The sequence below is a fragment of the Sprattus sprattus genome, assembly GCF_963457725.1.
Source record: "Sprattus sprattus genome assembly, chromosome: 16".
Lineage (NCBI taxonomy): Eukaryota > Metazoa > Chordata > Actinopteri > Clupeiformes > Clupeidae > Sprattus > Sprattus sprattus.
Window position 1 is genome coordinate 26,485,733 of NC_137914.1, and position 23,739 is coordinate 26,509,471.

At 43.0% G+C, this 23,739-nt stretch overlaps 3 protein-coding genes across 3 annotated transcripts in view; all 3 read left to right on the plus strand.

The window, feature by feature from the left end:
• LOC308377457 (nuclear receptor coactivator 3-like) overlaps positions 1-1,662 on the plus strand; it is an 86,192-nt gene extending 84,530 nt beyond the window's left edge. The window contains exons 21-23 of the mRNA XM_080854115.1: positions 3-183; positions 471-642; positions 963-1,662. Coding sequence (XP_080710241.1) covers positions 3-183; positions 471-642; positions 963-974 — 365 coding nt within the window. The 3' untranslated portion in view covers positions 975-1,662. The remainder of the gene's footprint in view (positions 1-2; positions 184-470; positions 643-962) is intronic.
• A 3,912-nt stretch (positions 1,663-5,574) lies between these two features.
• On the plus strand, positions 5,575-8,302 carry LOC308376968 (deoxyribonuclease-1-like; the record flags this gene model as incomplete). The annotated part of the gene is made up of 8 exons (XM_080853481.1): positions 5,575-5,727; positions 5,909-5,997; positions 6,146-6,226; positions 6,431-6,543; positions 6,832-6,944; positions 7,120-7,277; positions 7,741-7,837; positions 8,156-8,302. The coding sequence occupies 8 exons, from the start codon at positions 5,575-5,577 to the stop codon at positions 8,300-8,302; spliced, it is 951 nt and encodes a 316-aa protein (XP_080709607.1).
• A 2,109-nt stretch (positions 8,303-10,411) lies between these two features.
• Positions 10,412-20,620, plus strand: hm13 (histocompatibility (minor) 13). The gene is made up of 13 exons (XM_080853627.1): positions 10,412-10,793; positions 11,898-11,927; positions 12,994-13,092; positions 13,854-13,936; positions 14,130-14,218; positions 14,664-14,749; positions 15,162-15,287; positions 15,685-15,742; positions 16,153-16,236; positions 16,510-16,546; positions 16,737-16,839; positions 17,029-17,114; positions 19,485-20,620. Exons 1-13 carry the CDS (start codon positions 10,569-10,571, stop codon positions 19,558-19,560), a joined length of 1,182 nt encoding a protein of 393 aa, XP_080709753.1. The 5' UTR covers positions 10,412-10,568; the 3' UTR covers positions 19,561-20,620.
• The last annotated feature ends 3,119 nt before the right edge of the window (positions 20,621-23,739 follow it).

Sequence of the window (23,739 nt, forward strand, 5' to 3'; positions counted from 1 at the left end):
AGGTATGGGCCAGCAGGGTGACCCCTCGTTTGCACCGTCTGGTGCCAGCCCCCCCAACGCCATGATGTCAGGCCGTCTCGGACCTCCACAGAATCCCATGATGCAACAGCACCCACAGGGAAGCCCCATGTACCAGACGGCCGACATGAAAGGCTGGCCACAGGGAGGCATGAGCCGGAATGGGTGAGCGAGCGCTGCACTCGGGTTTGGCAGTGTAGATTAGAAATTGACCCAAAAAAATTATATTCCTTAATTGCTCCTTTCATCAAAGTGATTACCTGTAAATATTGAGAGCACTTCAATTGGGCTGTCCCTAAAAGGTAAGTTACGTATTTCAGAATGTGTGTAGTGATGAAACCCTGCAGGTGTTTTCCACACTAATGCCTTTTGTTAGAGCAGGGATTTTAATGGCAGCTGAAAATGGTTGCTCCAGCCTGACTGTGGCCTCTGCCACTTCTCTTCCTCTCCAGGTCGTATGGACAGCAGCAGTTCAGCCAGCAGGGCGCTGGGGGGCAGTACGGTGGTATGATGATGAATGGGGGAATGGGCGCCGGTGGTGGTGGGGGGCATATGGGCCAGATGCCCGGCCAGATGAACATGAACCCAATGATGATGAGCAGGATGCCCATGGGCCCTGATCAGGTGAGGATCTGTGCCGTGCTGGTGGTGGGATTGTTGTTGTTATGGTGGTATTCATGTTGTTGTTAGTGGTGGTGGTGGTGATGGTGTGTGTAGAGGCGGTAGCGTAGCTACAGTAGAAGTTGCTGTTGTCTCTAAGTTGTACAGTTTTGTCCCAGCATTGAGTACATTGAAATAGGAACTGTAATTGGAGTGTCCCATCTTTTGTGTAGTCCACTAACCAACAGGACACTTTGGACACAGTAATATATGTTTCATTCCCCAATAGTGATGTTTTAGCCTCCCAAAACTGACTTATCTATCTTTTTCTCTTTGTTTCACAGAAATATTGCTGAGACATACACAGTTGCTGAGAGGAATGGAGACACTGTGAACCCCAGTATGAGAGACTCCAGAGCTTGAAGGCCTACATGACTATCTACTCACCGGGTTTCTCACCTGGAAACATATGGCCAGATACCACAGTCACTCGTGTACACACTCAAACACACACACACACACACACACACACACACACACACACACACACACACACACACACACACACACACACACACACAAACACCTGTTTGTAAATCTGAGACACTGTGATATATACACATACATCCAGACATATTGCCATCAGTCTTCAGAAGCTATCTCAAGTGTTGTGGGGTCTTCAGTCTCTTGACAATGTTTCTTAGTGATGGAGAAGTCACAAAGCCACAGTTCCTGCTGGACCAAACAATATAGGCAGGATCGGTTTTAACCGGAGCAGCCCCCGTACGAAATGACCTAGAGGAGAGAATAGTCTCCTCGCTCATTTTAGAATGTATAAATGTCATGCTGTGTTTGACAACTCTGGGTTTGCCATGGCACGCCCTGTTTTTAGTGTTGAGTGAAGGTACCACACAGAGAGAAAATCATTTGGCGGTGATTGCACTTTACAGGGAAAAAGAAAAAAGGCTGGCTCATGGAGAAAAGGATTGTTGCAATATTTCTCTGTCATTTTTGTCTCAGCCTTATTGGAGGATGAATCAGAGTTTTGTAAGGGGTCTAATTTTCCCTCTCTGTAATGAGGATGTCTGTTTTGGTTTGGGGGAAGGGAAGGGAAGGGGGGGACAAAAAGATGGAAACCCAGAAAGCACAGAGTTTGTCTAGTTATGCAGATGTAAGCAATAATCTTCCCCCTTTGGCTTTCTTTTCTACAGAGCATTATGTGGAGTGTCATCTACTCAAAGGTACTGCAGTATTAGATGTGATGTCAGAATTGGAGTTTTTCCTTCTCGTCTGTGAATATAAATTGTAAATAGGCTTAAAATGTACTATATCCGCTTTTGTAGGTCACATACTGTTTTTGCACAGACTGTAAGTCTTGATATTTAAAAAAAAAAATGTGTTCTTTTACTCTGTGTTGTAGGTCAATACAGCTTTCATTGCCGATATGTCAAAACGTAGAGAAGGTGGAAGGCTGTTTTAAAGTCAGAAAGGCATTTTTGTTTTCCTTACCTTCAAAAAGCCACTTTTTTATCCATCATAAGGCACTTTCTATTTCCGAAGTTTCAATGCTTTTTTTTTTTCTTTTTGGTCATCCAACAACAGTTTCTGGAGATAATGCAGTTTCAAGTGGCAGTAAAGCATAAACCTTTGAAAGAGTTGAAAGAATCCCTTTTAAACCCTTAATGATATTTACAAAATCTGTATAAATCTATATTGAATGAGGGCACCGTGAGCTCTTGTGTTGAGTTTGAGATGGCGGGGGGCAGGAAGTAGAGGTTTCTGCTGGTGGATGGTAGGAGGGCTGGAGGAGGGAAACCCCAAAGGGTTCAGACCCCTGGATATGCTGATGAAGTGCACCATTCTGGACCCCTCTCTGCCTCCTCAGTAACCTTTTAGTTTTTTCTTTTCATTTTATGTGTGGGTTTTTTTTTTTTACCAATGGCTCTGATCTGATATAAGAGGCAATGGATGAGAACATGTTATTGCCCTTAATGAAGAGGTTTCAGTTGTTGTCTTCAGGTCTGTTGGGACATTTTCGGCGTCCATTGACTCTTTTTTTTCCTGAATTTGTATTTTATTTCTTGCCTTCCTGCTTTGTATTTGAAAATATTTTTGAGGAACTTACCGACTCAGACGAAAGGCAAAATCCAAAGAGGTTTTCTGTTGTATTTTCAGCTGCATAAATAGTGTCTGAAATTGATGTCTTCATGTAGAGATTGACCTGTGTGGAAACTACCCATAAAGACTAGATTTTGTTTTGTTTTATTTTTTTTTTACACGAATAATGTGCTCCTGTCTTGAACACATGAGATAAAGCCTTTTACAATGTGGATTTCCTCTGTCCATTTCAATATTGGTTATCTGATATGTGTTTTGGTTAAAGGGTTTTTAATTATTGTGGACAAACTGAGGTGGATTGTAATTTTAAGAAAACTGGTTTGATTTTACTGAGGTATTTGATGGAAAAGATTTGTTTTATCTCAAAGTGAATACTGTATATTCAGGAAGGTAAAAGAATGTTTTTTGCCCCTTGCAGTTCATGTTTAAAAAAGAAGAAAAAACAATGTCCGAGAGTGGATTGATATGGTTGATCATTACACTTGATTTGAATAGGAAGAAAAAGAGCAGAAATAATATGTGAAAAACATATTTCTACTTTGCGGTTGTACATTACTGTTGCGTTTTTTCCTTGTTCCTCGATGTTAATATTGATGTAAATACAAATTTCTATTTAAACATTACCAGTTGCCAATCTGTGTGTTCATTCTCCTTGGGTATGTTCCTCTCTCTTCTGAGGGTGGGGATTTAACTCTGTTTGGCATTAGTCATTTTGATAAATTGTTTTGCATTGGATGTAGAACATTCTGGCATTTAAAGAATGCGGTGGCCAGCTGATTTCCATGGTTACCTATGTAGTCATGCTCATGCTCATGAATGACGTCACCAGTGTCCCTACTGACACTCCCTCACACTCGATAATAAGAAAAAGCTACAGCTCATGCACACAGATCAGCCTGGTTGGCCATTCTTCTCCTCATTCTTTTATTCCATTACCAATGCAAGTGGGGGGAGTGCCGAAAGCATAATCTGTGATCTGACCTACTGTTGCTGGCTGGTTATTCAAGTCCATACATGTCCCCGCCTTCCAGAGAAGCCAATAGGGGCTGTCCATGGAGCCGTTACTGCCAGCAGGTTCAGTGAACCAAGTTCACACAGAAGAATTCACAGGAATTTACTAAAATTATGAATGTGCTTTATCTCCCATTTGGACTTTGCCTGTGTGTTCCTAAAACATATATGTTGCTTTGACTGAACATGCTTTCTGTAAAAGTGGACATCTTTGTCATCTGTCTAAACAAAAGGAACAAAGAAAAACTTGAGTACATTTGTTGGTTTTCGTGTTGAAGAAAAGGTGTTTCTCAGAAAAGACCACCTTCAGAAAGCTGCCAAAGAAAAAAAAACTTTCCTAGAAAAACATGTCACAGAAAACTAAGGGTGGGGTTTGCAATGACTCCACCTCTAACGCCAGGTAAGCAGTGTCAGACCGTGGAAGGAGGAAAAGGAAGTGAATGAAGCGGATCTATGGACAAATACCCCCCTCAAAAAATACAGGTAACCTTATCTCGTCTGTTTGAGTGAATGTGTTTGTGAAACCCACTGCTGGGTAAAGTGAGAGGTTTTGAGGTTTGTGCTGTGCTCTTTTTAAAGCACTCATAGGTGTGTTTGCAAGCTTGACAGAAAGCAGATTAAGAAAAGGACTAAGTGCATCTATAAAATCCTGAATGTTTTATGGAGGTGATGTAGAAGAGCATTTTGTAAGATATTGATATAGGTTTATTTCAGTTCCCCAGTATTCACTTTAGGCAGTGGAGTATTACCTCACAGGCTGGAAAATGGCATGTTGTTGCTCTGAAAACCAGTTTGGTGAGCTTGTTAAACTGGAGTTGTGCAAACAACCAGAATGTCCCATGCTATGCTGAGATTTCTGCTTTTCCCATGCATGTATTGGAAAGGGACTTATGTAGTGGCCTGGCTTGACAGATGGCCTGAAAAATAAACAACACTAGAATCGTCAGGCTTCGGACATGAAAACTTAACATAAAAAAGGAACACAATCTACATAATTGGACCGTGGATAGCTTGTATGCACCATATACTGCAATTTTTCATTGGTATGAGTAAAATAAAATAAAAACATATTGCCACCTATGGTGTACAGTTGTATTGTATTTCAATGTAAACCATTGATTTGTCATATACCTCATGAGTTGAAAGTCCACTTGAGTTCATTTCTGAGAATGAGAGATCAATCCAGGTTCTCAGAAATAAAGGCAGGTGACTAGGTGTGTCATAGTTACATAGTCACAAGCTTGAAATAGTGTAGCGTGTCGTTTTTGATGTCAGAAAGTCAAACAAATACTTTAAAGATGTACAATGTAATTGAATAATTAAATAATATTATAATTGCAAAGATGAGAAATCAGAGCTCTGGTTTAACATGTCAAATGAAATAGGGATAAGGAGTGAACATGTGAGCCTACCTGGAGATAGGAAGGGGAAATCCAGGGCTTATTTTTGCAAAGTAGGCTTGCTAATCCAAGCACTTTAGATTTTTGTCTGCCAATAAGAGCCAGATTCCATTTTGTCGTGGTCTCAAAGGTGTATTTTGAATGCATATCTTTATGTTTGCCCAGAGGGATATTATACATGCTAAGCTCAGGCCTAGCTTTGTATCACTCACTGCAGGTTTACAACTGGTTTGATTTCATAATCCTACAGTAAAGCTGCAGCTTCTCTGGTCAGCTCTTGCATAGAGCGGGAGAGCTAGTTCTAATGTAATTTTTGGTTAAGAGAAAATTAACAATTTGAGTGTTTCATTGAAACTCTTCAGTGTTATGAGAAGAGTTTGCTATTACTTTCAATGCTCAACCCTTCAATTATTATTAAACAGGCATAATGGGGCAAAACCAGAGGCAGTGGGTACTCCTCTTCCTGGCTTTCTTTGGTTTCTTGAGCAAGAGCTCTGGATTTAGAATATGTTCATACAACGTGCAAGATTTTAACGTCTCCAAAATATCTGACCAAAGAGTCCTTCATCTTCTGACAAAGGTGAGCAGTTATTTCTCACAGTCTTTACCTCACATTATGACCGAATAGACAAGTCTGAATAGTCTCAAGGTATAGAGCTACACTCTGACCCACTGTTACACATAACTGTAATGTGTTATGGCAGTTATCAGAAAGGTTAACTGAAAGAGTTAACTTTCCTTCGCTGTTCCCTGATGCTCAGATAGTGTCACGCTGTGATGTGTGCCTTCTGCAAGAGGTGAGGGACCTGGATGGAAAAGCTATGAAAATGCTGATTTCCTCACTCAACAGGTACAAGAGGAAAAGCAATTGTACTCATCTTTTGATACATTGACCTAAATCATCTATTAGTGTTGTGTAGTTAGGTTTGCTGCCTAATGACTGAATTTAAATATTTGAATCTCAAACTACTTTTTTCGTTTTACATTTCTTTCCTCAGATATGACGAGTTCAGTTATAAATATGTGGCCAGTAAAGGCTTGGGTGTGGAAGGAGACGAGCAGTATGTGTTTGTGTACAGGTAAAACAACAGCAGTGCATTGCACCATTTTCACAAACCAACTGTCAGATGTGGCCAGTAACACACCCTAACTGTATTACCCAGTATCCAGCCTGGGGCACTTCTGTGTGTGGAACGTGACACCTACAGGTGACATCCTCAGGTTTGCTGTGTTGTGTACTTTTTTCTTTTTTGTGAATTTGGGCTTTTTACTTATTGTCACAGAACCAAAACCGCTTTATTGGTGGACAAGTATCAATATCCAGACACAAAGATGGGAAGTGAAGAGGTCTTCAGTCGAGAACCTTTCATAGTACATTTTAATTCATCAAAGACAGGTCAGTGGAATCCTGTATGTTTGTGTGAGTTATTTAGACCTAATTTATTTTTCATATACATTACCATAAATTTGACTAGCGTTCAGGTTTATCATACAGATGACTGGGTATTACAGACATGCTCAGTAAGTCTTTCCCACTGATCGCTACAACAACACTGATGTGATCACATGTGATCTCCCAGAATCCTCCTTTGCATTCAATTCTAGTTGAAAGTTCTGTACGAATCTGAACAAATCCAGGTCTGATTGCTTGTATAACATGCAGCGATGTTTTTCCTTCGTTTAGAGGTGGGAGACTTTGTGCTGATTCCACTGCGTGTGGAGCCACTAAATGCTCTAAAAGAACTAGATGCACTTTATGATGTCCTCGCAGAGATAAAGAAAAAATGGAATGTGGAGGTAAGGGATTATAGTGTGCGGGGGGCAGTGGGAATGAGGCTCAAGAGATTTACCATTGTGCATGCAGTTTTGGTGTTCAGCCTTTTGATAGTTTCATTTGTGTTTGTTTTCTCATGTCTACTAAAAACACCTATCAACAATAATCAAAAGAAACCCTCCTTTCTCCCATTAAAAGAATGTGCTGTTGTTGGGTGACTTCCATGCCGATTGTGGATATGTGACTAGGACCAATAGAAGGGACAACCGGCTATTCTCAACCTTAGGCCTCTTTTGGTTGATAAGGGATGATGCAGACACCACTGTCACAGACATGACTGACTGTGCCTATGATCGGTAAGGGAAGAAGGGGTTAAATTAGGGATACATCAGGAAATGATTCATGAAATTGCTTATAGTCAATCGTATATGTGTACGCTGTATTCATAGAAAGGTTTACATTCATTTACATTCATTACATTTTGGCCTCAGCCTCATTTCACTGAATAACCTGTAACTCAACACGGCACTGGAAAATTATTAATTATTAATGGCCGATACAAAATTCCCTTTTACACCACTTGCAAGTGGCTTTGATCAAATGCCTCTACCAAGTGAACAGTAAATCTAAGTATGGAGGAGGAATTCCATAGCTAGGATTGTACACCACTGCTCATAGTGTGTTGATGTTTGGATTGTGCTTCAGCTAGTAGTTGATAACAGTGTGACTGGTCATGTGATAGACAGCTGCATTAGTGATGACTAAACTGTGTCAGGTAAACAAGGGCTGCTTTTAATAGATTTGATCTTTTCCACACAGCTTTGTGGTGCATGGAGAGAAGTTCCTGAGAGCTATCGAGCCCCTCTCTGCTCGTGTGTTCAACTTCAGAAAGAAGTACAAAATCAAAAGGGCTGAAGTAAGGATGCTTTCCAATCCTACATCACATGTACCTTTCTTCCTCTGCAGCATTACAGTATGCAGGCACTGCCTTTGATTGATTTAATGGTGTAAGATTTAGTGGCATCTAGTGGTGAGGCTGCAAATTGCAACCAGCTAAATCCCCTTAGTTTTGATGCCACTGTTTCAGTGACCAAAGACAATGGCAGTAGTCAACGGTCTGCCTTGTATCTCTGTTAATCACATTTACTCCAAGTTTTTGTTTTTTCATTTGATCAGACCCCTTCTTAAATATTTCCTCATGGTAAAACATGGTACTCTATCTCTTCCAATGCAGGTTCTCAAGATAAGCGACCACTACCCAATTGAAGTGGTCTTAAAGGAGAAGTCATCAGCCCAACAGCAGGTCTTGCTGCAGCCATTTCTTCTCATTCTCCCTCTCATTTCCATGGCGCTATCTACTCTGCCTGAATCCACAACATAAGCCAATGATAGATTAATGTACAGTGTGAATATGTAAAATCAATAACGGCCTCAGGCATTAATAGACATTCAAAGACCATATATTTAGTTGGCAGTTTTGGGAGTTAAAAGGCCACCTTTCATGTCATGTAAAGCCTCTTATGATCACTTTTACTCTCATGTAAACAATTTTGAACAATTGAGGACTGTTTTGTCTCATGAGGTCTCATTTAAACAGTGAAAGTAGTCTTCACAAGTAAAGTCCTGGATGAAAAAATCCGTCTTAAGTAAAAGTACATAACTATTGGCAGCAAAATGTAGTTCAAGTATTAAAGTAAAAGTATTTGGTTGGTATCTGGTTTGGTCCGTCAGTCTGAGTGATTCAATTCAATTTCTTTTATATAGCAGCAAAACAACTAAATTCTCTCAAGGTGCTTTACAGAGCCCAGGGCCTGAACCCCACTGGAGCAAGCACAATGGCGACAGGGGCAGAAACCTTGAGCAGAACCTCAGCTCATAAGACCCTTAAGGGGGAAATCCAGCCAGCTGGGTAGAGAGGTTGAGGTAGAAAAAGAAGGGGGCAGAAGGGGAGGGAGGAGAAGGGGAGGGGAGACATTCTGATATATGGCAGATGAATAGGGAATATGTAACGACAAGAATAAGACATCAGATGGGATTTGCCCCTGACCCTTATTGCTCTTTTTTTTGCCATCATGGAACCCTTGGCTCCTTTTTACATGTAATGTGGGAGTGTCCAGAGGTATCTAGATTGTGGAGAAAGGTGATCAAAATTGTAACGGACGTAACAGGAGTTCAGTTTCCTATGGACCCTGCTGTGCACCTATTAAATAATGACACCCATCTCTCCCTTGCGGAGTAAGATCGTAAAATCTGTCTTGCAGGCCTCATTTTAGCCAAAATGATTGTAATGATTGGAAATCCCCCCATGACATTTCTACTGTCCACTGGCTGCGGCCATTCTGGACATATCTTACATGGAACTGTCACCTGCAAGAGAATAATGTAAAAAATAATGCTCAGCCACATACACTAGCAATGTGGGAGAATTTGATATCCAGGTTGAAGGATCTACTATTGATGTAGACATGATTTGGCTGTGACTGTCTCAATGCTCTGTTGGGTGGTGGATGAGGGGGGTGGTGGGGATGGGGGGGCGGGGGGGGGAGGGGTGTCTGTGTCTATATAACATGTTTCCTGATGTGTTTGGTTATATGTCTGATATGTAAAATAAAAAATGATTGACAAAAAAAAGAAATATGGCAGATGAATTCATAAATGTATTGGGATAAGCATGCTAGCACTCATGTGGTAAATGTACACAATAGGCCTACATACAAACATAACATGGTATATACATGATACATACAAAATTGATAGTGGATAAGGTGGGGAGAGAGCTGAGTGGGTATACAGTGTGCTCGTAAGGTAACTATTACAAGGGTAAATAGTGCAATGAAACAGAAAACTATGTTGATGGTAGCAACTATTTACATTGCAGGAAAAGGCTGGCACAGAGTAGGCCTATGGGGGAGAATAAGTGCATGGCAGTATGGCGGTGATGGGTAGGTGTAGGCTGAGGATTACTGGAGAGAATACAGCAGCATCCCACAGCGGAGACAGACTAGGAGGGGAAGAAACAGCCATCGGCACTTGCGAGCAAAGGAAACTGGAAACTGCTAGGAGGATGTTTGGAAGAGTAACAACTGTTTTTTGAACTTGTTACAGCTCAAGGAGGGGGCCTTGTCTTTAACCACTAACCAAGAGGGCCTTTCACATTTTTAAGGCACCAGATGGCCAGCGGAGTTTCTCCTACTACACGCCTGGAGAGGGATTATTCAGCCTCACAGCTGGATGCCACCAAATCCTAGATGCACCTTAAAATGACATATATGACATCCATGATCTGGTGTAGCCATTGCTACTCCAATCAGAAATGATTGCTGTGTAACTTAGTACATTCATTAGTTATTGAGTAGGCCTACTGTACTGTCTTACGGAGATACTAATCGACTTTGTTGTCGACTACTTCGTTGACCCCAGAACGATAGGTGGCGCTGTGAAAACATATATTGTGTGTTAGGTCTATGTCTCTAGTTGTGAAGAAGATGACAGTTCCCGGAGAGAGTTAGGAAACGTGGCCTTATGAGAAAAAAGAACCAATATTGATGTGAAACAGGTAGTGTTTGCGAACTCATCGACTGACCCTACGTTGCTCGGGAGAGCACACCGGCTTTCACAGTTTTTCGACGCTTGACATTACAGCAAAAATGGCAGATGTCGACCAAGGATCGGTGGCCCCGACTGAAACTTCACCGGCTCTGGACAGCTTGAATGCTACCGACACAAATGGAACCGATGCCGTCAATGCTACAGTGGCCAAGTTCGTTGCAACACCAGAAGGCACAGCGTTGGCATATGGCAGCCTTGTATTCATGGCCTTGCTGCCAATCTTTTTTGGGGCGCTGCGCTCCGTCACCTGCTCAAAGAGCAAGGTAATTTACCTGGATATATTGCTCTATTTGACACAATCTAAGTAGCAGGCTAGCTAACTGGTGTATGATGTGTGGGATAAGTAGCTAGCTTGCTAGTTATGTCTAGTTAAATTATCTCAGTGTTTCCCCTTTGGGGTCTTATAGGGACCTTGAATGGCAATGTAGAATACAGTTAAATGTTATTGATATATGTGGTCTGACAGCTGGTGAAGCTATCGATTCATTCCCCCCCACACAGATCATGCGCATTTAGCCAGGTAGCTTGTAGATAACGTTAGCTAACATTGTTTTTCATGATGCTAGCTCGGTAGTTAGCTCGAACCAAACAGCTGGAAGCCAGCTGATATTTGGAAGCGATTTCGTAGTAAGATAGTTAACTCGTAACTCGTAATTTAGAATGTTACTAGGCCTCATCTGACGCATGTGAGGCATTTTATGGATAAATGTACTCTTATAATTATGCTAAAAAAAACACAAATTTGTACTCTCCGTGTAGGGTGAAGTGTAATAACCCTTTACATTATTTAATCTAACACCTGAGTGGGAAATGATTACCGGATTAAATGTTGAGCTTAACTTTGGCGATGAAAAACTGCCAAAACTGTCCAGATGCTATGTGCGAGAAGTCCTTTTGGAGTTACGAAACTGTAACGGTTAAGGGTTTGCTTGTAAACTGAAATGAATGGAAATCGCAACACATAACCGTTATGGGATTAATGACTGCTGATACCGGCCCTCGCCTCACAAATGTTACCTTTAAATGTTAAAGATGGAATTTGTCTGCTCACATCTCAATCCCTACATTGTGTGTAACGGGATTCGTTGCCTTTCATTCCTTTGGTGAATGATGCATGATTCAGATGGGCATACACTTTCCTTGTGGGTGTTGATAACAGTTGGATGTTGTAATAACGGGGTGCTGGAAATGTGGTAACTAACGTTAACTGACGCTTCTGAGTTCACTCACCGCATCCGCGAGCCTTTGCATCATGTCTTCGTGCCTTGCTTGGAGCGTGGCTTGTTCTCAAATCGAGTATTGCACTTAAACTCACCTGCTGCGGGGTTTCTCTAAATATTTTTTATGTACACTTATTTCATCCGTAGGTTGACGGCGAAAATGGTTACGTGTACCGAGTGAGTATTTAAAACCGATAGCCCAGCGTACACATTGATTCCTCATGCTGTCTCAGTTTCACTCATTACCCGTGTTCATTTCATTCAAGCGCGAGAAATAGTTAAATAATATCTTGTATCTCAGGTGAATAAACGAGAGGATTCATTTAATCAGTTCTATACTAGCTGTTTTTATGGCACACGTGTATAAGTGGACATGCACTTCGTAAGGTGTGCTCGTCAGCACACACCAAAACAAGTTGTCAGTCCGTAGGAGAGAGGAATGTAAAATTATTGAATAAAAGCAGTCTAGCTAAGAGCCCATTCCCTATTTGCCAGCAGTAAGCTTCAAGCGCTGACCCATTTTAGATGGATTTAAAGTGTGCATCCACCCTAAAATATATCTGTTTGAGCTTTAAACGAAATTATATGACTAAACTGTGACAACACATCAATGCTGGTGTTAATATAGGCAATATTCCTATTTTTATAAATACAAAATCGTAATTTAATGGGTTGAAAATTGCCAACATGCAACCTTGCAAGGCCAATGCTGGCGTGCCTACGACCATTCGGTGCATATACACGTCATGAAATGGGCGGCCCATCTTCCCTAGCCCCTGCCGGTGAGTGTGAGTGCCATTACATTTGCTTATCGAGACTCCCTCTCAGCCCGTATCCCACCTTTTTAGGATTTTTACAAATTATGCAGTGGGTTGAGTTAGGGTCAGAGATTGGTCTGAAGTTTCACTTCAATTACTGGGGACAGGCTAATTTTACTCCTCAATCCTTTAGGTCTCCCCAGTACATTATTCTCTGCCAGCCAGTCATGCCCAGCTCTTATCTATAAATACTCTTATCTATAAATAACCAAAAGCCCTCTGAAACAAACTGGCTTACATGACAAAGTCATTGTGTTCAGTTTTCTGTGAAACATAGCTCTGGTTATTGTATTTGGAATTGAAGTCTTTCTCACTCTCTGAAGTGTTCATTAGTTTGCAATTTTATGCGCTGTATTATCTGTAGGTAACCTGTAACCATTACATCTTTTTTCCCTCTTTCTTCTCCTGCCTCTCCTTCCCCATAGAACTCCTCAGACATGCCTGAGACCATCACAAGCAGAGATGCCGCCCGCTTCCCCATCATAGCCAGCTGCACCCTCTTTGGCTTGTATCTCTTCTTTAAGGTGAGGCGGAAATGCTGTGTGAACACATGGCCTATTGAGAGGAGACACATAGACCAATCACTTCCTGTTCAAAAGAAGAGAAAAAAACTGCACACATCATCCTTACTTCCTGCCCTCCGTAATGTGTGTGTGTGTGTGTGTGTGTGTGTGTGTGTGTGTGTGTGTGTGTGTGTGTGTGCGCTCGCTCTAAACCCTTGCACAGCTGCCTCTGCTCACACTGATAACATTTGTTTGTAGTATCCCTGACAGAACGAAATATTCTGTTTTATGAGGTCCTCGTGTTGTATCACATTTGTTGTCTTGAAAACCAATTTTGTAATTAGGTTATTATAATCTAGTCATCTAAAGGGTCTATACTGAATAAGAGGTTATTAGAGACATCCAAGAAAATCCTGTTTGCTGGTAAGGTCTATGCATAGGAGAATGATTGTATCCTACTAGTGTTGATGGTACTGTAAATGTTGTTCCTTTTGCTTGTTGTCTATCTTGTGATTTTTGGTCAAGTTCCTGTCTGATTTTAAAAATGAATTCATATATATTATGTATATTTTCTTTTCTTCTTTTAAGCGTCTGCTTAATGTTTTTACCATAACCATATTTGGATTTGGACAAACTGATTCAAATGTAACTTGTTTGGCTAAAGCTTACCAGATATGATGAATCAAACCAGATATACCAAAGTAATTCCAAAACTTGACAAGGAACATTCTCTCTCTCTCTCTCTTTCTCTGTCTCTGTCTGTCTTTGTGTGTCTGTTTTAGATTTTCTCACAAGAGTATATTAACATGCTGCTATCAATGTACTTCTTTGTGCTGGGGATCCTGGCTCTGTCTCACACCATGAGGTAAGACAGGCCTCAGGGTGCTCTTCCTTTTGCACCACAGGAGGCTCGTAGCGTGAGCGACTAACTGCATTATGTACTGTGGATGATGTGGTCCATGGCTCGGTGCTGTTCTTGGTCCTCATGAAGCCGTTTGAGTTGTTTTGAGTGTTTCCTGGCCCTCATGAGTCATTATGACACCGCTCTGTCCTGTCAGTCCCTTCATGAACAGGGTGGTCCCAGCCAGCGTGCCCAATAAGCTGTATCAGCTCCTCTTCACCCAGGGGACAGGGGAGAGCAAAGAGGGTGAGCACATTGCTCTCTCCATCTCTCTCTCCATCTCTCTCTTTCTCTCTCTCTCTCTCACACTCTCTCTCTCTCCATCTCTCTCTCTCTCACACACTCTCTCTCTCTCTCTCTCTCCATCTCTCTCTCTATCTCTCTCTCTCTGTCACTGTCTGTCTGTTCCTAACATCTCTTCTGACGCATTTTACTTTGAATCTTTGCTTTTGTGGTCATCCTATCAACCTAATCACTCAGTGGCTGTCCCTATATCTTCCCTCATTTTCTCACTGTTGCTACTTTTTCTGTCACATAAATGCAGTGCCCATTTTCTTTACCTTCTGTTTTTTTCTCAGATCTCTGAGAGTGACTGTTAGCCATGATGTAATTGAGCAATACTAACATTTCAAAAGTAAACAGTGCTATACACTCATAACCCTGACTTGTCATTGTGCTTCTGTCCTCACAGAGATAGTCAACTATGAGTTTGATACCAGGGACCTCTTCTGTCTGGTGATCAGTGCAGTTGTGGGGGTCTGGTACATTCTCAAAAAGGTATCGTAACCTTTTAACATATCTCATCTCTCAACATTTGTACGGCTTTCTTACGAACATTGTCCCCAGTGTGACATTATTTTTATGTTGCCATAGATTTATTTCTAAGTATGTCATTTTAGGTCATCTTTATGTGGTTGGGATTTTGCTGTGCATCAACACATAACTATAGAGAATGACCTTAAATAGCTTGTACTCCAAACCTTTGGCAATGTTGTCAAATTGGTCAAAGATAAATAAAGAGTTGTTTATGACCAAGAAATCCAGACGTTGGTGGCGATACGTTTTAGCTGAAACACCAATGCTCAATTTAGATGATTGTAAACGGCAGACATTGAGTTTTACAAGTTGTGTGGAGTTTACAGCTCTGGCATTGAATCAGCGTTTGTGTGTTTTTGTGTGTAACCAACAGCACTGGGTGGCCAACAACCTCTTTGGATTGGCCTTCGCTCTGAATGGTGTTGAGCTGCTTCACCTGAATAACGTCAGCACAGGATGCATCCTCTTGGGAGGCCTGTTCGTCTACGACGTCTTTTGGGTAAGTGGGTGTGTTTGTGTGTGTGTGTGTGTGTGTGTATATGCATGTTTTGTAAGGGTGTTAACATAAGTGTAAAAGAGGGAGAAAGAGTGTGTGTGTGTTGCCAATGACGAAGAAGAGTCCGGTTTAGAGAGCGAGAGAGTTAAAAGCTGCATTGCAGCATTCCCTCACACCGTCCTCCAGCTGTTCTCACTCCAAACAGGCAAATCTGCATCTGTTGACTCTTCCTTCCTCTTCTCTGAACCTGGACTTTCCACGTCAGTTTTCCGCCTAGTAGACAGTGCATGTCTGTCCGTACCCTGCGGGTCATCCAGCGTTTGCCGACTCACGCGGAGCAGCTGTTGACTCGGCCGAGTAAACACAACCTTTCTGTTTCTCTTGTTGTTTCCCCCGACAGGTTTTTGGCACCAATGTCATGGTTACAGTGGCCAAGTCCTTTGAGGCACCCATCAAGTGTGAGTATTTTATTCTGCTTCTTTGTTTCTCATCAGCTGTTATCAGCTATGACCAATATTGACTCAAGGCATAAGAAATGGGCTTCTTGTAACTGGCAGTTGTTTTTAATGATGCAAAAACATTATCAGTGACTGCTGTTATAGCCCCTCACTGTAACTCAAACATAGTGCTTGCTGTCATGAGCATGAGGTTAGCGTCCTGATAGGACAGCTCCCTATAATACCTAAATGTATAATATATGTATTATGTATATTCTAATAGTTATACATACATTTCTACATCAAATCTGATGGAGTGAGTGATCAAATGCTTGTGTAAAGTGACTGCCGGTAAGGCTGTGGCAGTGACACAGTGGGAGCCAGTGAGGTCATGAAATGGATGATCTTATCTGTCCTTTTTGTCATTTCAGTGGTTTTCCCTCAGGACCTTCTGGAGAGAGGGCTGAATGCCAGTAACTTTGCCATGCTCGGCCTGGGCGATATCGTCATCCCAGGTGAGTTCACAACACTGGAACATCACCAGACCCCTTTCAAGTATGGCACAATTTGACTGTTAAACAGAAATGGGCATCTATGCTTGTTTTATTAGGTTGTTAAATCAAACAAGATTAAATCAGCTGTACATCTAACATTCCCTCAATGGTCTGTGGAATACTATACTATACTATGCCACTAGAGGGGGCTATAATGATCCTTTTGTGCTTTTTTGTTGCGTTATTCTTTCTGAATCCGATTGCATTCTGACATCCTGTGTTCTCATTTTCCAGGCATCTTTATTGCATTGCTGCTCCGCTTTGATGTTAGGTAAAACATATTTCCATATAAGGTTGTGTATGTGTTTGATGCTGCTGGTCCCATAATACTCTGTGTGACACAAACTGTATCTAAACTGTCTGTGTGTGTGTGTGTGTGTGTGTGTGTGTGTGTGTGTGTGTGTGTGTGTGTGTGTGTGTGTGTGTGTGTGTGTGTGTGTGTGTGTGTGTGTGTGTCATAGTTTAAAGAAGAATACCAGGACCTACTTCTATACCAGTTTTATGGCTTACATCTTTGGTCTGGGCCTCACCATTTTCGTCATGCACACCTACAAAGCTGCTCAGGTGAGAGAAACAGAACTAGGATGTCCAGCCCCAAACCCTGGTTGATGAATATTGCATGGTGATTTGGAGGATATCTTGTGTACGACCCTGATCTGTAAACAGACCCGATTCTGAATTTTTAGGTAGATGATTATCCATGTTCCTAACTCTGTGTGTGCGTGTGCGTGCACGTTTGTGTTTTCCCTTCAGCCTGCTCTCTTGTATCTGGTGCCAGCCTGTATTGGTTTCCCAGTGTTGGTGGCCTTGCTCAAAGGAGAGTTGACAGAGTTGTTCAGGTATCTCCTCTTTCCTTAAATATGACCCTACCCAATGTATACGCATCCTACAGTCATTGCTAAAAATGTGTGTGCGTCTTTCTATCCATCATTAGCCTGTGTCTAGTATATATGTACATTGCCCAGTTGAGACACCTTAGAGTTTATTCTGTGATTGAATGGTGTTTTTTACATTTTGAACTGCCATTCTGTAGTTTGCTGCAATTCTAAACGTTGGTTTCTACATCCAAGCCTTTAAAGTAAAAGGCTCTAGTTGAAGTCCTTTTACTCTTGTACTATTATCAGGCTTTAACTTATAAATAACTGGAAAATAACCAAACCTCCCAACCTAATGGGACTGAAGGAGTTGTCTTGATCTGAAGTGAAAAGCCATAACACAGCCTTGGCTCTCTCTGACCCTTGAGTGCTGTGGTACCCTGTTCTGGCCGTCCACAGTTATGATGCACCTGAATGATGGACTGACCACATTACAGTTCTCCCTGCTCCACTCCCATCATTGTGTTTTCTTCTTTTTGTTTCATTTATCTTTGCTTGCCTTTATTTACCAAAAAGTCTCTTTATAGTCTCTCTTTCTCTGTATTTCTCTCTCATTCATTCATACACACACACACACACACACACACACACGTACCACAGAAACGGTAGTCTCTCATTAGTTTAACACATACACCTAATGTCAGTCACTCAATGCCTTGCAGCCTGATACTCATACACTTATTCAGACACACACACACACACACACACACACACACACGGCCATACCCCATATCACACAGTAGATCTGTACTGGATAGGAAACTATGGGCAGTAGTCATAACAACACAGAGGGGGCAGCCAGGGAGTGTGTGTGGGGGGGGGGGGGGGGGGGGGGTCTACATTGGCCAACTCAGGAGGGCAAGGGAGGGCACTGGCGGGACACCTGGCACCTGCATGGCCATGTGATGTGTGAGCAGGAACATTCCCCACAGTCCTGCCAGGAGCTGGCACCGGCCACGGCGATAGTAGTCATGGCAACGGCCAGCCAGTAACCTTTATGCCACGCCTGGTCTCAGGACCTTCAGAGTCCCACTGTGTTTCTCCACAACACTGTGCCGGGACAAAGGAAGTTTCCAGAATAAAGTCAAATTGCCCTCCGAAGGGCCTTATGAAATAGGAACACTACAGTTACCTGAATGGCGTTTGTTCTTTTTTATGATTATGCTGTAAAGTGAATTTCATTTGAAAAGTAATGTAGAGTAATGCTACAGTGGAAGGTTGCGGACTATCTTTGCGAAGTATATCAGGTCATCTAGATGGGTAGATGCACTGCTTACTCTTCATCGCCCAATGAAGACTTGTCCCTGGCTGTCCCTGCTCTCCTTTCCTGAGTGTCTCTACAATTCTCTCTCCTGGCGTGTTTTTTCAGTCATCTTTTAAAAGCTTGCTTTTTGAATCTTTCCCCTCTCCTCTCTTCTCCTCTCCTCTCTTCTTTCTTCCCTCTTTTCTTTCCTTCTGCATTTTTCTCTTATGGCTTCCTTTCTCGACTTCTTCTTCTTCCTCCTCCCCTCTCTCCTCCTCGCTGGCGCTCAGCTATGAGTCGGCGGACGAGGTGCTGCCCTAAACCCCGCGCCTCACACACTTCCCCACCATCTCGGGGTCCCCATCCAGCCTAGCCGCCTCCATGCAGGGTCCCCCCTCTCCCCCCTGGCGCCGCCGACACACGCCCGCTAACATGTAGGCCTCCAGGGCAGGTATGCCCCAGACAAACCCACCCTACCCTACCCCACCTCTCCACTCCCCTTCCACCGTCACTCGCCAACTCATCCTACCTCTGCCCCATGCCCACCAGCTACCACCGTTCCCATCCTTGTGTCGTATCTCATCCTAATCTGATGTGCCCACTGTCCTCATGCCAATGGCTCGCTGTGCCACCCACTGTGCAACCCCCTCGTGCCACCCTCTGTGCCCTTCGCACCTGTACTCGTCTGCTCTGGCTGCCTGCCTGGTGCCAGTCTCCCATCCTGCTTTCACAGCAAGGTCACTCCCTCCCCCTCCGCTTGAGTCCTCCTTCTCCACCAAATCAGCTTTGTTGTGGTTACTGTTGGGCTTCTCCCATAGCCATACAGTGGGGCGCTTCACACTCCCCCATCATTTACTTTTTTTCTATATATTTTTGAACACATCCCACTCATGGTGTTTGTGGAATGGCTGATTGACCACTCCGGCCCGTCTGTTGTTTCTGCCCTCATCAGCTGTGTGATGGTGTTCAGTGAATGTGGCTCAAATGTCCATCCTGACTGAGCTTTGTGTTGTCAACCTGTCATTTGATGGATGTTATGTGTGGTCCATCACGGCTTTACTGATTTGAAGTCTCCTCTCTCCTGGCCAAAGGTATGAGGAAACTCCCCCTGAGACAGAGGAGACCTCCCAAGAAGAGACGACAGAGACTGAGAAGAAGGACCAATAACCCAGACGACACCCCCCCCCCCCCACCCCCCCAAAAAAAAACCCTGGGACAACTCTCCATCCACCAACACCACATTTCACGAGCCACACTCACTTCCTGGTCTCATGGCCTTGGAGGACCTGCCATGATGCCAACGTGCCGTGTCATACATGGAAATGGCCCGTTATTCTCAATAACTGTTTATGATGTTGGAATGTTTTTGTAGTCTGTAAATGGTTTATGAAAATACAGCTTCTACTGTGCCTATGAATTCCTTCCTTTTGTTTTGTTGCTGTTTTCTTTTTTTTTACAACTTTCATCTATTGAATATGTCTTCTGCAATGTCATAGATTATTTTTAAATTTGGACCTCTGTTCTCGTAAAGACCAGTGTTTTTAACCTTTTTTTTTGTCTGGGAGATAAAAAGAGAATGACAAGTGGTGTTTAGTGTATATGAAAAGCAAGGCTTGTGAGTCTAAAATGGTAACAGACAATTTGGGTTTCAATCTGGGTCATTCTCTGGTTATGACCCTAGTGTCAGAGGTGCAATATGGTACTTTTGTTTGTTTGGGTTCCTAAAAACCGGTTTGGAAAAGGGGTGCGTGAGCGACTGGCATGGGAATGTGAATACTGAGATGCTGTTTGACGACGGCGTATCTCCATTACCTAGTATTTGTATTTTCAGAAAAGGAGACCAAAGTGGGACCAAAATATTAGTTGTCTAGTTTTCATTTTTTTTTAGTTTTTGTGTTTTCCTTCTGCCTACGGTAATTTTATTTAAATGTTCTGGTCTTTCTGGCTCGGGAGGCAGGGAGTGACCTTTCTTAGGGACAGTGCACATGAGCGTTTTTTATTTTTGTTGTTTTTTTTTTATGTGCTTCTAAAGGATCATGACATGTCCATAGGATTTATTACGCTCTGCTTGGTGAAAAAAAAGTCCCCTTGTTTTTTGCAGTCTCTTCCTGATTAATCTAATTTCTCCTGATGTACCAGTGCAAGGTTAAGCTTCCTTGAGGAGCAGTTATATATTTTTTTCTCTCACTTTTTTATTTGCAATAAAGTGTGGTGCGGTATGCCACTTGTAGACAAGCATAAAAATGGTGTGGATGTTTTTTTCTGTGTGTTTGCGTTAGTGAATGTCTGACAGTAAGGACAGCATGCCATGGACACCGGTGAGATCACATTCTTGGCATCTGACTGTAACTACAGGTACTACAGTCTCCTTAGATTATAAAACTGGAATCACAATACCTCTCCAGTTAATGCTAAACCAGCGCATATTGACCAAACCTATATGAAACCAACCATCGCTCATAAGTGTTATGTGTGCTGTGTCAGTCTTGTCGGCTGTGTCACTAGGTGGCGCCACAAACATAAGTAATAGTGTGAGCTCCTCACTGATGGCAGAGTTGTGTGCAGCTGAGGCTGAAGTTAGTGATTAGATGGCGATTACTCCTTGGCCTGTGTTAGCTGGCATTTGCTGCTATCACTGACCTAAACCACATGAGATCTGAAACAAGTACTTAAACTGAGTTGTACAGCACAGAGTGTACGATCGGATAAGATTATTCAGTTGAATATAAAAATGTAGCCTAGCTCATGTAAGTCAATAAGCCATGACAGTCCCCATATTCTGTCATACAGAATAGCACTTTACTATTTCATTCTTTGTGAGGGAACAGAAGCTCATAATAAACGAAGCACAGAAGGGCTTTAACACTTAAGAGAATGTCATGATAAAAATGATTGACAGGTTGCTGTTATACTGTTAGTGTTTTATTCTATTCAATATTGAAGTGTAAATGATTTTAAGGTTTTAAGATACCAAAACTGGGGCCACAGGTACAGAGGGATTCTACCGTAAGGTGCAGTGCTGATGTGAGTGATTCACTATTTCCCTCTTCCTCTCAAACACAGGCCTACTTGCAAATGAAACATGACAACTACATCTGACTTTCCTCACCCAGGCGTCAACAGGTGAGGGCAAAGATGGCGGTCGCGCCAGTGGAAACCCTCCCTACTAGTGATAGATTTATAATTCCACACTGTGTATGAGGTTCTTAAATGATGATAATGATGTGTTTTGAGAATGTTTTGAGAATGTTTCTAGATAGTTATGAGTGCTGTTTTCCATGTGTGGCTCCTGGGATGTTTTGCGCATCACTGTGGAGCAGGAAATAGAGACTCTGAAGGGTAAGGGTGGAATTCAGAGGTTAATCCGTTCATATACTATTTGTTATTTGTTGAAGCTTATTTTCTTGTGTTTGTGTGTGTGTGTGTGTGTGTGTGTGTGTGTGTGTGTGTGTGTGTGTGTGTGTGTGTGTGTGTGTGTGTGTGTGTGTGTGTGTGTTTGCTCTGCTCAGAGCCTGTGTCCTTGTGTTGTGTGGATGCAGCCGGCTACAGATTCTGGTTCCCAGCATTCAGGAGGCTCCAGCTCACAGCGCTGTGACAACAGTCAAACAGTTTCCCTGGGGACAGCAAGCCAGGCGTGAAGCCACCTGATAGTGGTTAAACACACACACACACACACACACACACACACACACCTGGTCCTCCACATACCCACATGTATGCACACGTACAGATATGCATGCACACAAACACACCACTGACCTTTTTCATGAAGATCACAATCATTGTCACATACATGCATACCCTTTAATCCTTCAATTTCATACACAGACTGTCACACTCACACCCACTCACACACACTCACACACACTCACACACACTCACACACACTCACACACACTCACAGACATTGACACACACTCACACACACTCACACACACTCAAACATGCAAAGTGATCCTCCCATCCCATCATGCCTCCTCAGTCTTGTTCATCTCAGGAAGCTGACGGCTCTTCCAGTGGGGTGGAGTGTACAGTACTCTAATGCAGGCCAGAAGCGTACAAACACTCTTCCTGACGGTGCGTCAAGAAGCATTTACCATGTGTGGTGAGAAGGCCAGAGAGAGAGAGAGCTCCAAATTCATTTTCCATACTGGTGCTCCGAGGCCAAGACCCCCAGACTGACAACGCTGATGAGCCTGACTGGTGGGTTCTTGGACTGAGATTATCAGCTTCACAGCACAGATAAGAGGAATCCTTGATTCTGGTTTAAGTCATAAATTGAGTGTGCATATGTGTGTGCATATGTGCGTGAGTGTCTATGCACGTCTGTCGTGTGTGTGTGTCCATATGTGTTTCACACTCTGTCTGTATGTATATACGCATTCATGTCTGTGTCTGAGTGTATGTGTGCCTCTGTTTTTGTTGCATACTGTGTGTGTGTGTGTGTGTGTGTGTGCATGCGTGCGTGCACGTGTGTGCGAATGTGTGTATGCATGAATGTGATTGCAGGGGCAATAACGCAGAAAGGGGAGCTGGGATGTTAATGGTGGGGGGTCATGTTTCAAAGCAGGAACATCTGCACATCTCTCGCTACCTCCCACCCTTGCTCTTTCTCCTTCCTGCTCCCTCCCTCCCTCTCTTCTCTTTCTGTTCTTCTCTTCTATCCAGTGAATAACTGGGCTTCTCCATGGTACTCTCTTCACCCAGCCCAATCCACCCCACCCAACCCCCTCCCTTGGCCCCCCCTTTCCCCCATGCAGGTGTGCTTTAGGGGGGGCCTGCTGGGAGCCTCTGACCCCCCTCCCCCTCCCCGGTCATGTCATGCCCCCAAAACAAGCACCCCCCGCATTAGCTCGGTTCCAGCACGGTTGCTAGGTGACTCGGCCTCTGTCCCCTGGTAACCTCTGTTTTTTGGGGTTCCCTGACCCCCCACAATCAGAGCATCAGCCCTCTCACTAACCACCAGCCTGAAGTGGCCAAAGAAGGCTGTGAATGTGGGAGGTATCCGTCAAAGCCACCGGGTGAAGAGGTGACCAGTATCTCTGCCTTACTTTGTGTTTGAAAGAAGCATTCAGCTGTGTGTGTGTGTTTGTGAACCAGCCCCTCAAAATGCTCTTGTCACTTCACATATTTCACATCGAAGCACATTCACATCCCAGATGTGCTTGATTTGAGTAGACAGTGCAATGTCTCAAAAATAAGACATCATCACTGAACAGTAAATCCAGTCCGTCAGGGGGAAATGATGATCGCCATCAGTCATTTTTTGTGATGCTAATTTCGCAGAAGAAAAACAAAAGCGCCAGAACAGAGTGCTTGACGTTGAAAGACAGGATTTACTCCTCC

Bases quoted from the DNA above. Each gene is read 5' to 3' on its own strand.
- hm13 (XM_080853627.1), top strand. From the start codon at position 10,569: ATGGCAGATGTCGACCAAGGATCGGTGGCCCCGACTGAAACTTCACCG. The intron at 10,794-11,897 runs GTAATTTACCTG...TTTCATCCGTAG, and splicing joins TCACCTGCTCAAAGAGCAAG to GTTGACGGCGAAAATGGTTA. The intron at 16,547-16,736 runs GTAAAACATATT...TGTGTGTCATAG, and splicing joins CTGCTCCGCTTTGATGTTAG to TTTAAAGAAGAATACCAGGA.